Source organism: Agrilus planipennis, unplaced genomic scaffold (assembly GCF_000699045.2).
Source record: "Agrilus planipennis isolate EAB-ADULT unplaced genomic scaffold, Apla_2.0 scaffold61, whole genome shotgun sequence".
In the NCBI taxonomy this organism is placed as follows: Eukaryota; Metazoa; Arthropoda; class Insecta; order Coleoptera; family Buprestidae; genus Agrilus; species Agrilus planipennis.
The window spans coordinates 206,519-221,612 of record NW_020438922.1 but is presented as its reverse complement, the minus strand read 5'-3'; the positions used below and the strand labels follow the sequence as shown (position 1 = coordinate 221,612).

The 15,094-nt window shown below is 32.5% G+C and overlaps 1 protein-coding gene and 1 long non-coding RNA gene across 2 annotated transcripts; one reads left to right on the top strand and one right to left on the bottom strand.

The window, feature by feature from the left end:
• Positions 1 to 1,620: 1,620 nt before the first annotated feature.
• LOC112904256 lies at positions 1,621 to 4,581 on the bottom strand. The gene is made up of 3 exons (XR_003230986.1): positions 4,333 to 4,581; positions 2,047 to 2,133; positions 1,621 to 1,727 (listed from the first exon to the last, which is right to left on the bottom strand). It is a non-coding gene; the product is annotated as an uncharacterized LOC112904256 (long non-coding RNA).
• A 3,066-nt stretch (positions 4,582 to 7,647) lies between these two features.
• On the top strand, positions 7,648 to 14,781 carry LOC108732736 (tektin-2). Its single transcript, XM_018463688.1, has 4 exons — positions 7,648 to 7,740; positions 9,300 to 9,726; positions 11,498 to 11,712; positions 13,963 to 14,781. The coding sequence occupies exons 2-4, from the start codon at positions 9,301 to 9,303 to the stop codon at positions 14,603 to 14,605; spliced, it is 1,284 nt and encodes a 427-aa protein (XP_018319190.1). The 5' UTR covers positions 7,648 to 7,740; position 9,300; the 3' UTR covers positions 14,606 to 14,781.
• The last annotated feature ends 313 nt before the right edge of the window (positions 14,782 to 15,094 follow it).

Sequence of the window (15,094 nt, the reverse complement as noted above, 5' to 3'; positions counted from 1 at the left end):
AAAATTTCGAATTTGAAAACTTACGTAAATACTATATGTATACATGTTATTTTATAAAAATTAATTAATAAAACCAAAATTCTTTTACGGAATTCGCAAAAGTTCATAAAGATCATTTATAAAAGTATATTTTGTTCTAATAAAAGAAATTCTTAATTAAAACCCATGTGTAATTCAGTGTTCACAATTGTAATCATACAACAACCAGTACTTGCGCGTTTGGATTCAGTCTTTGTTAACAAATTGAGGCATTGCTAATGTAATAATTAAAAAGCACCCTTATTATTTAAAACATAACAAAGACTAAATTTAACGATGATGATCATGCAAGGTAATGATTCAAAATCCTCACCTCCCTCGGCATTCATTACATACCTTAGAAATACACCTAGATTTGCAAAATTCTCTTTCTCCATAACATTAAACAGTACAGATAACAAAACTGCAAGTATGTTTAATTTGACCAGAAATTACGTTTCATTGTTTAAAACAAATTATGAATTAGTTTGTGAATTTAACGAGCATAAGAGTTGTTATACCGTGCACATAGAGAGAGTGAGTATTCGGATAGAAGAAGGCAGGTAGTACGCTCGAATAATTAAACATTTATACATATAAATTTCATTGTTTAAAACAAATTATGAATTAGCTTGTGAATTCAACGAGCATAAGAGTTGTCATACCGTGCACATAGAGAGAGTGAGTATTCGGATAGAAGAAGGCAGGTAGTACGCTCGAATAATTAAACATTTTTAATATATAAAACTCATTATTTTACACGAAAGCTCATTGTATTTAATTTAGAAAAATACGGCAAATGTTTTTCTGGAACAAAAAGTGTGCTAGAAATGAAACAATTTTCAAAATCCTCACCTCTCTCAACGTTCATTACATACCCTAGAAATGCACCTAGATTTGCAAATTACCCTTTCTCCATAACATTAAACAGTACAGATAAGAAAACTGCAAGTACGTTTAATTTGACCAGAAATTACGTTTCATTGTTTAAAAGAAATTATGAATTAGTTTGTGAGTTCAACGAGCATCAGAGTTGTTATACCCTGCAGATAGAGAGAGTGAGCATTCGGATAGAAGAAGGCAGGTAGTACGCTCGAATAATTAAACATTTTTAATATATAAAACTCATTATTTTACACGAAAGCTCATTGTATTTAATTTAGAAAAATACGGTAAATGTTTTTCTGGAGCAAAGTGTCCTAGAAATGCAACAATTTTCAAAATCCTCACCTCTCTCAACGTTCATTACATACCCTAAAAATACACCTAGATTTGCAAATTACCCTTTCTCCATAACATTAAACAGTACAGATAACAAAACTGCAAGTACGTTTAATTTGACCAGAAATTACGTTTCATTGTTTAAAACAAATTATGAATTAGCTTGTGAATTCAACGAGCCTCAGAGTTGTTATACCGTGCGGATTGAGAGAGTGAGCATTCGGATAGAAGAAGGCAGGTAGTACGCTCGAATAATTAATTGTAATAAATTAAGTTTCAAACAAAATAAAATTAAGAGATTTGAAAAGTAACAATAATAAAAATGTAAAATTGAAAGCAAGTAAAGATCAAAAAAAGTAATGAAGGTAGGTAAGTACTAAAAGAAGAACTAATTAAAAGCATATGCAACTGTACCACTCTTGACGCGTGCCGGTGATTCTGGAAGAAGCCGATCACTGACTGTTGGGTTACTGGACTAGAAGATGTAGCTGAAAGTATAAATGTAACATTTATAACATCACATTCAAGAAAATAATAGTCTGTCAAGTGAGGAAATAAAATTCTGAAAGTAGTGTTAATGGAGATAAAAACAAAGGAGCATTACGAAAAAGTTAAACAAATTAAAAGAAATGAAGTTCTAGGAATTTATCTTGAAGGAAAGAGAAGGGACAAGACAAGGTAAGTAGCAACGTTATGAAAGAATTATCTATTAAAATAAGTAAGACAAGATATTAGACTGTAACCCTAAGAAAACAAATGTGCTCTAAAACAAGTGGGTAAGCAGAAAATAAATTAATAAAAACCTACCTTTCCTCAAATTCCCTTCAGTGATGATCCCGGAATTAATCGATTGTCGAATGTGGCTCATGACCGACGACTAACTGCAAAATGCACCTGAAACAATAATGTTATTAGATTTGAAAACAAAGCCTTGAATACATAAAAAACCTACATAAATTTTAGACCTGTTCTACGATAAAACATCCATAGGTATATAAAAACGAATAAACATGTGAACAACGTAACGTATTATTGACAACAGAATCTTAGTGTAACTTGAATGAAAGGTAATTCATCACAACACGAAAATTACGTGAACAGGTAAAAATGCCATCCGAACCCGTTAAATAATTACATTAACAGACCCAAAAGGCGAAAGTTATGTGAGAAAATATAAAAATGAACTTTCGACTTGTTAAACAATTATTCTGTAAATTCCAAAAAATGAATGCAATACATGAAAACGAGAGGAACAATGTACTTCAAACAGTTTCTATCTACAATTTAAATTAAAGTACATTTAACTGTTGAAAGTGCGCAACTTAATTTTCGACTTATTAAACAATTATCCTGGAAAGTCTAAATGGTTACACGTATATATAAACATGTGAAGAAAAGCGTACACTAACGACAATCTTTCACTGCTGTTTAAATTAAAGCAGATTTCATTATTAAAACGAGAAAATTACGTAAAAATTGGAAACTTAAAAGTGCACAACTTAATTTTCGACTTGTTAAAACAATTATCCTGGATATTCTAAATGGTTAAGGTAATATAAAATATATGAGGAAAAACGTACTAACAACAATTTTGGACAGCTGTGAAAATTAAAGTCCTAGAAATGAAGCAATTTTCAAAATCCTCACCATTCATTACATACCCTAGCAATACACCTAGATTTGCAAATTGCTTTATCCATAACAGTAAACAGTACAGATAAAAAAATTGCAAGTATGTTTAATTTGACCAGAAATTACGTTTCATTGTTTAAAACAAATTATGAATTAGCTTGTGAATTCAACGAGCCTCAGAGTTGTCATACCGTGCGGATTGAGAGAGTGAGCATTCGGATAGAAGAAGGCAGGTAGTACGCTCGAATAATTAAACATTTTTAATATATAAAACTCATTATTTTACACGAAAGCTCATTGTATTTAATTTAGAAAAATACGGTAAATGTTTTTCTGGAGCAAAGTGTCCTAGAAATGCAACAATTTTCAAAATCCTCACCTCTCTCAACGTTCATTACATACCCTAAAAATACACCTAGATTTGCAAATTACCCTTTCTCCATAACATTAAACAGTACAGATAAGAAAACTGCAAGTACGTTTAAATTGACCAGAAATTACGTTTCATTGTTTAAAACAAATTATGAATTAGCTTGGGAATTCAACGAGCATCAGAGTTGTTATACCGTGCGGATTGAGAGAGTGAGCATTCGGATAGAAGAAGGCAGGTAGTACGCTCGAATAATTAAACATTTTTAATATATAAAACTCATTATTTTACACGAAAGCTCATTGTATTTAATTTAGAAAAATACGGTAAATGTTTTTCTGGAGCAAAGTGTCCTAGAAATGCAACAATTTTCAAAATCCTCACCTCTCTCAACGTTCATTACATACCCTAAAAATACACCTAGATTTGCAAATTACCCTTTCTCCATAACATTAAACAGTACAGATAAGAAAACTGCAAGTACGTTTAAATTGACCAGAAATTACGTTTCATTGTTTAAAACAAATTATGAATTAGCTTGGGAATTCAACGAGCATCAGAGTTGTTATACCGTGCGGATTGAGAGAGTGAGCATTCGGATAGAAGAAGGCAGGTAGTACGCTCGAATAATTAAACATTTTTAATATATAAAACTCATTATTTTACACGAAAGCTCATTGTATTTAATTTAGAAAAATACGGTAAATGTTTTTCTGGAGCAAAGTGTCCTAGAAATGCAACAATTTTCAAAATCCTNTACATGTTATTTTATAAAAATTAATTAATAAAACCAAAATTCTTTTACGGAATTCGCAAAAGTTCATAAAGATCATTTATAAAAGTATATTTTGTTCTAATAAAAGAAATTCTTAATTAAAACCCATGTGTAATTCAGTGTTCACAATTGTAATCATACAACAACCAGTACTTGCGCGTTTGGATTCAATCTTTGTTAACAAATTGAGGCATTGCTAATGTAATAATTAAAAAGCACCCTAATTATTTAAAACATAACAAAGACTAAATTTAACGATGATGATCATGCAAGGTAATGATCAAAACGGATGATAACTCTTATTTCAATAACTCACCATTTATACTCCACTCCACTAGTAATCCTAATCCTAAGTACAACTTTTGTTCCAGTCACTGTTCAAATTCACATTGATGATTGCACAACACTATATCGGATAAATATTCTTTACTAATCTTCGAAAACTAACGCGAAAAACCAATTAATTAATAGCACTCGATACTACCCATTAACATGGCGCCGAATTAATAATAACAGCAAGTTGTAATATTAATTTCTATTGTTCGTGTTAGATCGGACCTGGACACCGAAGTACTTTTCTTTTACAGAAAATGTTTCAATTTCTATCTCTTTCTCACTCTCATTATATCTATCTCGTTCTCTCATTCGTGACGAAGCAAGCCGATTTGACAATGACGAATTCGCTTTTATCAAATTCATGAAAAAACACCAACAAGTATACATCGCCTTGAAACATCAAAAAAACGTTTATTTGATAAATAAAACGATATCAAAAAATAAAAAGATGTACCAAAGGAGCCTATATATGAGGTTTCAGTAAAATGACTTCGGTTTTTCGACCTATTAAACAATTACTTTGAAAGATGTTAAAGTTGTTATTCATAATTCCTATTATTTGTTTTAGTAAATAGAAATAATTTAATTTTAGAGTCATTTACGTACAAAATATGTGGCAATACCTATTCTTTATCATTTAAGGATTACTTATTCTTTGCGTATAAAGAAATTATTATCAAAATACTAAACCAAACTGACTGTCAAAAACTACAACTATGTATTACTACAGTAATAATAAATTAAGAACTAAAAGAAAATACTTTTAATACGTTAAATTCCTAATACAGATGCACAGTTGTTCTAATATTCATAAATTTATCTATCTATACATATAAAAATGTTAGTTTATCGGCAGTCCTATGCCTAAATAATGCAAAATAAAATTCATATTAAACCCTACCTCGTTAACGAATTTTTCAAAACGTTATGCCTGTCATATTTTTCACAAACCAAATCAATCTTTTATATTTTCATAAGAAGAAATTATTAAAGTCCTTTCAATATTACGTTCAAATACGATAGAACATTTGATAAAACTGTTGTGTAAAACGTGCTATGTTATCCTTTGAATTTGATGCAAACAACTACATACCTACTTATAAAAAATTGCGACAATAAAAGACGTTCGTTCGTTTATCGAGTTAAAGTCAATCGAAGGGCAACTCGAGAAACATATTAATCAAACACGATCAATTGTAAGTACAAGGTGCAACCAAGAACTAAATAGTTACGCTTTTTAATATGATTTAATTAAAGGGGCGTTTATAAATAAATAAAAAATTATACCACCATTATACTACGTCAGATTGTTATTAAGTTAATTAATCAATAATAATCAATCTAATGCTATTTGTCCTTCGAGGTGGTGTCTCTAATATTACTGCATGTGTCCCTGAACAGTGTTTCAATGAGACCCTTTTTTGATTTTATGATTATTTTTTCCGCCATGAGACACCAATGTTGACCAATACGAAAAACGTTTTCTTCAATTGTAAACATATATCACAGGACAACTTTAGGGATAGACATACAGGGGCAACAGATTAGTGCTTATATTTGCTGCTGATATAGCCAGTACTAGCATCTAGCAAAGGAGAGTTAGAGATAGCATTAAATAAAATGGAAGTGCTATTGACAAAACAGTATTGCATGAAAATACAGTGTAAACTCTTTATAACGTCACTCGATTTAACGACAAACTCCTTAAAACGTCGAAATTGCTTGACTTTGGTTGGTTTACATTGTTTTCTATACACTCTATATAGCGTCACGTTCACTCTATTTAACGGCAACAATGCGGCATTATAAATTATTAAACAGTACTTTCTAAGTTGCCGAAATAGATAAGAACTGCAGCTATGTACATTGTTGAAGAAGACGATCCTGTCCCTCCACCAAGCATCAAACATGCACTTGATGCAGCGAAACTATTAAAAAAATACTTTTTATATAATCAAATTGATCCAGCAGTATCTCAAGATATGAGTAAGATACGTAACAAAATACAATTAAAATATTGGAGCAGCAAAAAACATCAGACGAAGATAACAGGCTATACGCAATGTATGAATAATAATGTTCGTGTGCAAAATGTGTACTATATTGGTAAATGCATATTATTATAGAATAGTAAAATTATATCTTTTATTTCTCTCCATTTAACAACCACTCTTTATAACGCCGAAAAATGTTCAGTCCCTCAAGTGTCGTTATATAGAGTTTACACTGTAAATAAAAGGTAAAACAAAAAGTACTGGTATGTTAAGGAAGAAAAAGTAGGGAAAGAGTGAATATGAAGATAGGAGACGAAAAATTATAAGTGGTTTATTTTCGGTATATAGAAGATAACTAATAGAGAATAGCTCAGGGTAGAGTCGCTTTTAATAAAAAGGAGTGGCTTCTATGTTCTCTAACTGTTATTAACGTAAGAAATTCGAAAAAAAAAATGTTAAAGGTATATCTCAGTGCTCTGTAGGGGTGCGACAGGTGGACGGTGCGCGTGGCGAAAAAGAAAAGGTTAGAAGCGTTTGAAATATGGTGTTACAGCTGAGTGACGAGGATACCATGAATAGAGAACGTTAGAAATGAGGAGGTATTAGAAAAAATAGGAGAACAGAGGACCGTACGAAAATCAATAAGAAATAGGCGAGATAGGTTTCAGGCATAGAGGGCTAGTCAGAGACATATTGGAAGAGGTAACAAGAGTTAAGAGGGGTTGAGGTAGACCTAGATTTGATTACCGTTCACAAATAGTTAAGGATGTGGGATGTTCTAGTTTCAGGGAAATGCAAAGATTAGCTCAGGATATAGGAATGAGTGGAGGTGCGTCTCTAGTCTAGTCCTAGGACTGATCACCTTATAATGATTGTAAAACATATTCAAGACTCGGTCTTGACTAGTTCGAATATCACATATATTTTGAATTTCATTTATTTCCACAATAATCTTAAAAAAACAAATTTGCATTAGAGTGGTTTTCCTTTTTTGTGGAACAACATGAGTTTTTCTTACATTTTAAAATAATTTCTTCAAAAATATTCCCATCAAATGTTAAATCAGAGTACCATTAAGATAACCATATTTATGTAATTTTTGAATTGAAATAGTAGTTTATTAAAATTCATTATCGATGGAATGAAAAAGCTTTCAGAAATTTGTAGTCTCACCCAATTTTTTGTACAATCCTAATGTTTAATCCCTTTTGCCAGTGTTAAATCTTTAGCTTGTAATTTCTATGGCGACTAAACATGGTGTTTCCAAGGTGTCACAAATTATTATGCATGGGCCTAAGATACCCAAATATCGTATTGCACTCTTGCTATACATTCGTAAATGTCAGTGTCATATTTATTTTGAGAATAATTTTATTTTAAAGCTACGATACAAAGTAAGTTTAACAATTACCGTTTTTTTATATAATAAATTTAAACTGTAAGTGCAAGTAATAGATACACACCTATATTGTATTTTATTGGTATATAATTTGGTCTAATGTAGGCATTTAATGTATACTGTCCTTTAACAGCGATATTAAAGTCATTCACAGAATATAATATATTTAAATTCGATTTTGACCTCCATCTTGGTATTGCAGGAGTTGTAATGGCCTCGCAAAATGTAGACCAAAAATAAGTACATGAGTAGGTTATTATCATTAATTTTTCTAGGTATATTGGCATTATTTTGAGCTAAACAAACAGAATATTGTAATCAAGGATTTCTTGCTTATAATAAATTTATTAATGTTAATATTCATAAAACTTATGTAATATATTAGCGTGATTTAATATGTTTGTTTAGGGTAAACTTGGTGCACGTGTTACGTAAAGATACAGCACGTCAAACAGACGTAATGGCGTACGCCTCATATTAATATTCTTTAAATGGGATAACCTATCAAAAGTAAATAAGAAGTTGTCTGGTATTTAGAACAAATCGATCAGTGATGATATTTGATATTTGATAAGTCAAAACAATACATTATCCTGGACGATATTTATGCATTATGCAAGATAATTTCGATCAGATTCGTAAAGATACAACACCTTACACACAGACTGGTTGTTAAGCATGTTTACCTTTTGTTTAGAATGACCTTATTGATGGTCACTATTACATAGACAGCGCAGTACAGCGTCCTAACCATTCAACGTGTAATTTAGGGTAATTACGTTGCAGCCCTTCTTTGTTTAATGTATAGCATCTTAAAAAAGTGCTGACCATCAAAAATATGTTTACCTACTCCATATTTAAAATTAATGAATTGATAGCGACATTCACAAAAATACTTTGGTTTGGTCATATTTAAAAAAGCAATGCAATACATTGGTCTAACATCTAGGGTAACTACGTTGCAGCCTTTCTCTAGGTAAAGTTATGGCGTCATAAAGTAAACTGACTATTAAAAAAATGTGTACCCTATTGTTAGAATGAACTTATTGACGCTCACATTTAAAAAGACAATTCTGTACATTGGTCTAACCATATAACGGATAATTTAGGGTAACTACGTTATAGCTTTTCTCTATGTAAATTTATGACATCTTAAAATATACTGGCTATCAAAAGAAAAATGTTTACCCTATTGCTAGAATGAACTTATTGATGCTCATATTTAAAAAGACAATGCAATACTTTGGTTTGGCCATATAACGCGTAATTCAGGGCAATTATGTTGCAACTTTTTAATGTGTAAAGTTATAGCATCAAAAATATGTTTACTACATTCTTAGAATGAACTTTGATAAAGGTCACATTGAAAAAAGCAATGCAATACTTTAGTCTGACCATTCAACAGGTAATTACGTTTCAGACTATCAAAACTATGCTAATACCATACTTGGAATGAATTAATTGATAGTAATATTTAAAAAATTAATGTAAGACATTGGTCTGGCCAATTTTTATGTATTAAATTTAGGGTAATTGTATTAATATTATGTTTAGGATGAATTCATCGGTGGTGACATTTGAAAAGCCTATGCAACACATTGGCTTGGCCGATTGGCACGCCAAGCAATGGGAACTTCAGCAAACCAATGACACCCGTCGCAATGACGCTTTCAGAGTACGTCACGAATCGCGACAGCTTCGCAATGAAACACGAATTAAAACAGAATGGGACACGTACCATAATAACGCCCGTCTGGCGGATCGCGTCACTGAATTGGAAAGATGGCGAGATTTGTTCCAAGGATGCCTGGATAGATTGAATAAAGAAATGAAATCTCTTCGCGATGAAAAATACGAAACCGAAAGGGAATTGGACTCGTTGGGAATACCGCTTGGTGTTATCTCAGAATGCATTTCGATGCGAGATAATAGATTGGGCGTTGAATTGACTTATGACGATGGCGATACAGAACTGAAGAAGGTAATACGAGTAATTTTATGTAAGAAATGTAACTACTGCAAATGATGTAATCTTTAAAAAGTATCACGAATTTCATCTTTTTTGACGTGATAACGTCTTATAATTCGATGGAGCCGGCTGCACGCACGAAAAAACATGACTCATGCGGCGTTACCTCGCTCTAAGGCGTTCCATTTAAGGCTTGAAGTGCAAGCGAGAGCGCGGAACGAGCGACAAAGAGCCACAATCGGCCTCCGCGTTCGGCAGCTGAGACATCTGTCTCTCTCCTACTTGAGTGAACGATGCGTTCGCGTGGACAGATGCTATACAATAATACATTTCCATTTGCCTCCTTCTCTATATCCATACAAAATATCTATCAAACAAATAAAATTAAAATTTTCTTTTGAAAAATGAAACCATTCCATCGGTATTTTCTTACGTCACGTTCAACTATCGTCAGTAAACCGACTTTACAGACAACCGATTTTTTTTAAATTAGTTATTTATTCATGAATATCTATTTTGTCCCGTTCGAAGTAATCTCCACCAGATATCGTTGAAACACTTCAAAACATCAATCGTAGCGTAGCGTAGTCCTTTCATGGGCCTCTTCAGTTTTGGGAACAAGGAAAAGTCATAGGGCGCCAGATCTGGGGAATACGGTGGCTGCGGCATTATTGGTGTGTTGCTTTTGGTAAAAAAAAATTCGCGCCCAAGTATCGTGGTGCAAAACTCAATTTTTGTTCTTCCACAAATCCGGGCATTTCTGACGGGTTGCGTCGCGTAAATTGCCCATAACTTGCAGGTAATATTCCTTATTGACCGTTGTATCCTGTGGCAAGAGCCCATGATGCACCACGCCCTTGCAGTAGAAGAAAACTGTAAGCAAAGCCTTCACATTCGACTTAACTTGGTGCGCCTTTCTTCGGTCTGAGCTCATGCAGCAGCTTCCATTGGGATGACTGAGCTTTGGTTTCCACGACATAACCATAAACCCATGATTCGTCACCTGTTATAACCCTCTGGAGCAAATTTGGGTCGTCGCGGACGGAGTCCAACGGCTCCCTTAGTAATGTTAATGCGATGCTGTTTTTGGTCGATATTGACCAATTTTGGTACGAATTTAGAGGCGACCCGTCTTATGCCCAAATCATTGGTAAAAATCGAACGCCAGGAACCTATCGATATCTTTAGGTCCTCAGCAACTTATGTTTATACAACATAATTATGTTAAACAAAGGAGTTTTGCAAGTTTCTATTTAGGACCTCTAATACCAAAAAGAAAGAAAATTTCAAAAGTTATGTTCATTGTGGGTAATACTTTGAATCTTGACATTAATTATTTTATAATTTTGAAGTGTTTGTTGTAATATCCTGATAAACATTAAAATAAGGATAATAATTAGAAAAAATAATCATTTATTCGTTTATTTTCCAGTTTACATTGCATAAACTCGTTATTTTTCCCTTAACTGATATTGACTTGTATTAACAAGTTTTTCTAAAATCTCATAATCATTCAACATAGTTTTATCTACCATATTCCATGACAGATTTTTTTAAAAAATCAATTTATCACAGAAATTATTGTTACTTATCATATATTTTCCCAGGTCATTAGAAAGTAAATGTTCACAGAGTATTAATAAAAATTTAAGGAATAATGGAAGTAATGATGTAGCCATAGGGAAAGCCTTGAGTCTCAGGAAACTACTTTATTCCTTTAGGAAATACAATTTCAGTTATAAAGTCAGTTTAAGTAAATAATTTTGAATTGGTCATTTCGTAGGAGCTTTGTGTAGTTGAAAATGTGAAGAAGTTGCTGGTGGAACGCTGTCAATCCGCATGGGAAAAACTAAATCGATTGGAAGAAGTTAAGTTTAAACTCGAATTGGAGATAAACGATAAAGGGGAAGCAATAGAAATTGAAAAAGATCAACTGAACTTTGACAGAAATTGTGCAAACATCACCTTCAAGACAGATCCAACAAGGATCTCCAGAGGGTATGATTTACTTCAATAATACACTTAACAAAATGGCGAAATCTTTGACTTGAACAGGATTTTTATACTATGTAATAAAGTTTCAGATTTGACGGACTTTTCAGGACTGTATTTTTATTTTCAACTTTAGATTACGTTAAATAATTACCTTTTGAAACTAAATTAAATTTAGACGTAAATGTACCTATCCTTTGGAAATTTTTGTGTTTTTACTGGAATCTGTCCATCTGTCATTTGCATTCCAAGATGACAGAAGACTTTCAAAAGTAATCTTCATCTTGCGATCTCGTTAAATAAATCAAATAAAATAGAATAGGAAATAAGCTGCCACCTATTAACAACGATAGAGTTCAGTAATTGTACTCCAAGCTGACTAAAGATATTAAAAAGTGATCTACACTTCAGGATCCCACTAAAGAAACAAAATAGAGTTGAGTAGGAAATTAGCTGACCCCTATTTACAAGGGTAGTAAATTGTAAATTTCAGATACTGTACTCCAAGCTTATCGAAGTATTTAAATTGTAATCTACATCTCACGATCCCATTAAATAAATCAAATGAAATAGAGTAGGAAATGAGTCGCCACCTAGTTCCAAATGTAGTTAGTTGTTGGGCTCATAAATTCTATTTTAAGCTGACTAAAAATATTTAAAAGAGTAATCTACACCTCACTATCCTCCTAATCAAATCCAAATAAAATAGAGTAGGAAGTGAACTGTCACCTGTTTACAAAGGGAGTTCATTGTAGAACTTAGAAATTGTATTCTAAGCTGGCCAAAGATTTTAAAAAGTAATCTACAACTCACAGAAAAAATTAAATAAAATAGAGCAGGAATTGATATAATGAACACCTAATCATGTCACTAAAAAAATCAAAACAAAATATAGTAGGAGGTGAATTACGGCCTATTAACTCAAATAGTTAAATGTAGATCTTAGAAAAAGTAATCTTCATTCCACAATCCCACTAAAGAATCAAAATAAAGTGCAGTAGGAAGTTAGCTGCCCCTTACTTGTAAGGGTAGCTAATTGTAGACTACAAAAATTGTACTCTAAGCTTATCGAAGACTTTAAAATGTAATCTACACCTCGATCCGCGAACGAAATCAAATAAAACAGAGTAGGAAATGAGTCGCCCCCTATTTACAAAGGGAGTTAATTGTAGATCTCAGAAATTGTACTTCAAGCTGACTAAAGACATTAATAAGTAATCTACACCTCATTACCCCACTAAAGAATACAAACAAACAACTAAAAACATTAAATAAAATAGAGCTGAAAGTGAGCTAATCAACACATCCCACTAAGGAAATTAAAATAAAATATAGTAGGAAATGAGTTACCACCGATTTACAAAGATAGTTAAATGTACATCTCAGAAAAGGTAATTTTCATCTCACAATCTCACTAAAGAAATCCAAATAAGATAGAGGAAGAAGTGACTTGCTACTGATTTACAAAAGTAGTTAATTGTAGAGTTCATAAATCCTTACCCACAATTTTACCTTAACTAGCAAAACCTGCGTAACAGTAACAAAATTTAATTTCGTATGTAACATACAGAACACTTGTTTTAGTTGTTACATAAATTTTGAATCACTCAGATAGCTGCCTTTGTGTAACAGATGGCGACCTATTGTCTTCCCTGCTTTATTTTATATCTTTAGTGTTGATAAGGACACGGACTTGCTGGTGGCTTATCGGGACTTTATACGGTATCCTTACAAGAAATAAAAAGTCGGAAATTGTCATGCATACCGGGTAATTTCGAAAAGTTTCTCCCTAGAAGCAACATATTGTCGTGTTGGTCGTGGTTGCTGTTGTCACCTCTCGTAGTTTAGTGGTAGAACATTGGTGTGTAAAGCCAAAGATCACGGGTTCGATTCCCGGCGGGGGTGTGCCAACAGCAACGATTTTTCCCTCATTAATTTGAGGTAGTTTGATGTGGGTAATTAAAAATCAGAAAAAATGATTTAAAATTATGTTGCATATTAATCCACTATTAAGTAACTAACAATGTCATAGGATTTCATATGTTTATGCATTTTGAAAGAATACTTACAATAACAAATACATGACGAAATTATTACTTATATCTGCAATAGACTAAATAAAACGAAATGAAATAAAACTATAAAGCTATGAAATCTTAATCGTAATATTTGTTGTGGAGGTTTGGGGTGAGTTCCTTTTTAATATTGTATTTATTACTTAACACACTTCTAATTTTTATTTTTTGTATGCTTTAGTTCAATACCGTACGAAACATGGGAAGAGCACACCCGTTACATGAAGCTTCTTGCGGATAGTGAATTGGAAGACACCAATAAACTTCGTGAAGCTTTGTTTGTCGTTAGGGAGCGTGCTCGGAATGACATGAAAGCCCAGCGAGATTGGGTGGATTTCACTTTACGAAAACGAATTTATCAAACGCAGAAAGCTCGAAATGAACTGGAATGGCAGCAGTTCAAAATGAAGGAAGAAATGGAAAAAATCCTAAAGGAAATAGACACACTCATAGCCGCTCTCGAAGACAAGACAGATGCGTTAAAGTTATGTGAGACTAGACTTGAAAATCGAACGTATCGATCGGGGGTTGAAAACGCTCGAGACGAAGCCGAAATGGGCCTGAAGGACGAAGTCTATCAGCTAAGACAAACCCGGAAGGATTTACAGGACAAGATTAATTGCGCCAAAGCGACTTATAATACTTTAGAAGATCAATTGATGTTCATCCAAAGAGACTTGGCAAATAAAAACCAGTCTCTAATGACTGATATCAGATGCTTAGATTTAAGGGTCCGTTTGAGACCCAAGGAATCTTCTGGAGACACCGCTACTGACAGAAATATCAAGCTGACGCGCATGGAAGATGAAATTCCTCCGACATAGATGAATAACTATAGTAATCTATTTCGTTATTTTGAAGTGTAATGCAAAATTTATGGATTAACTTTATATATGTCTTTTACATTATCGAATGTATTAAATGTGTGTAGGCGTTTTTGTATAATTGCACTTTTCTTATACATTTATTAAATCTTTGAATCAATAAAATATGGTACCTACTCAAAGTCTTCACGAATGATATATAAACATCAAAGATGAGTTTGACATTAAAAGGAAATAATTAAACAAGAACAAATAATAAATATAAGCATCACCTACCTTTATTATATTTCGAAGACCAATTGTACCACACAGTTTCACTGTAATAAATATTTAAATATAGATTTTGATAACCATAACCTCTTTCACATAGATATACAAAAACCACAAATAGCCTCTATTTACGAACTACAACCTCACGTGTGGTATAAATTGGAATTAATTTAGAATATGCCGAGTATGAATAATTAGCCCTACCATGGTGTGGCTATG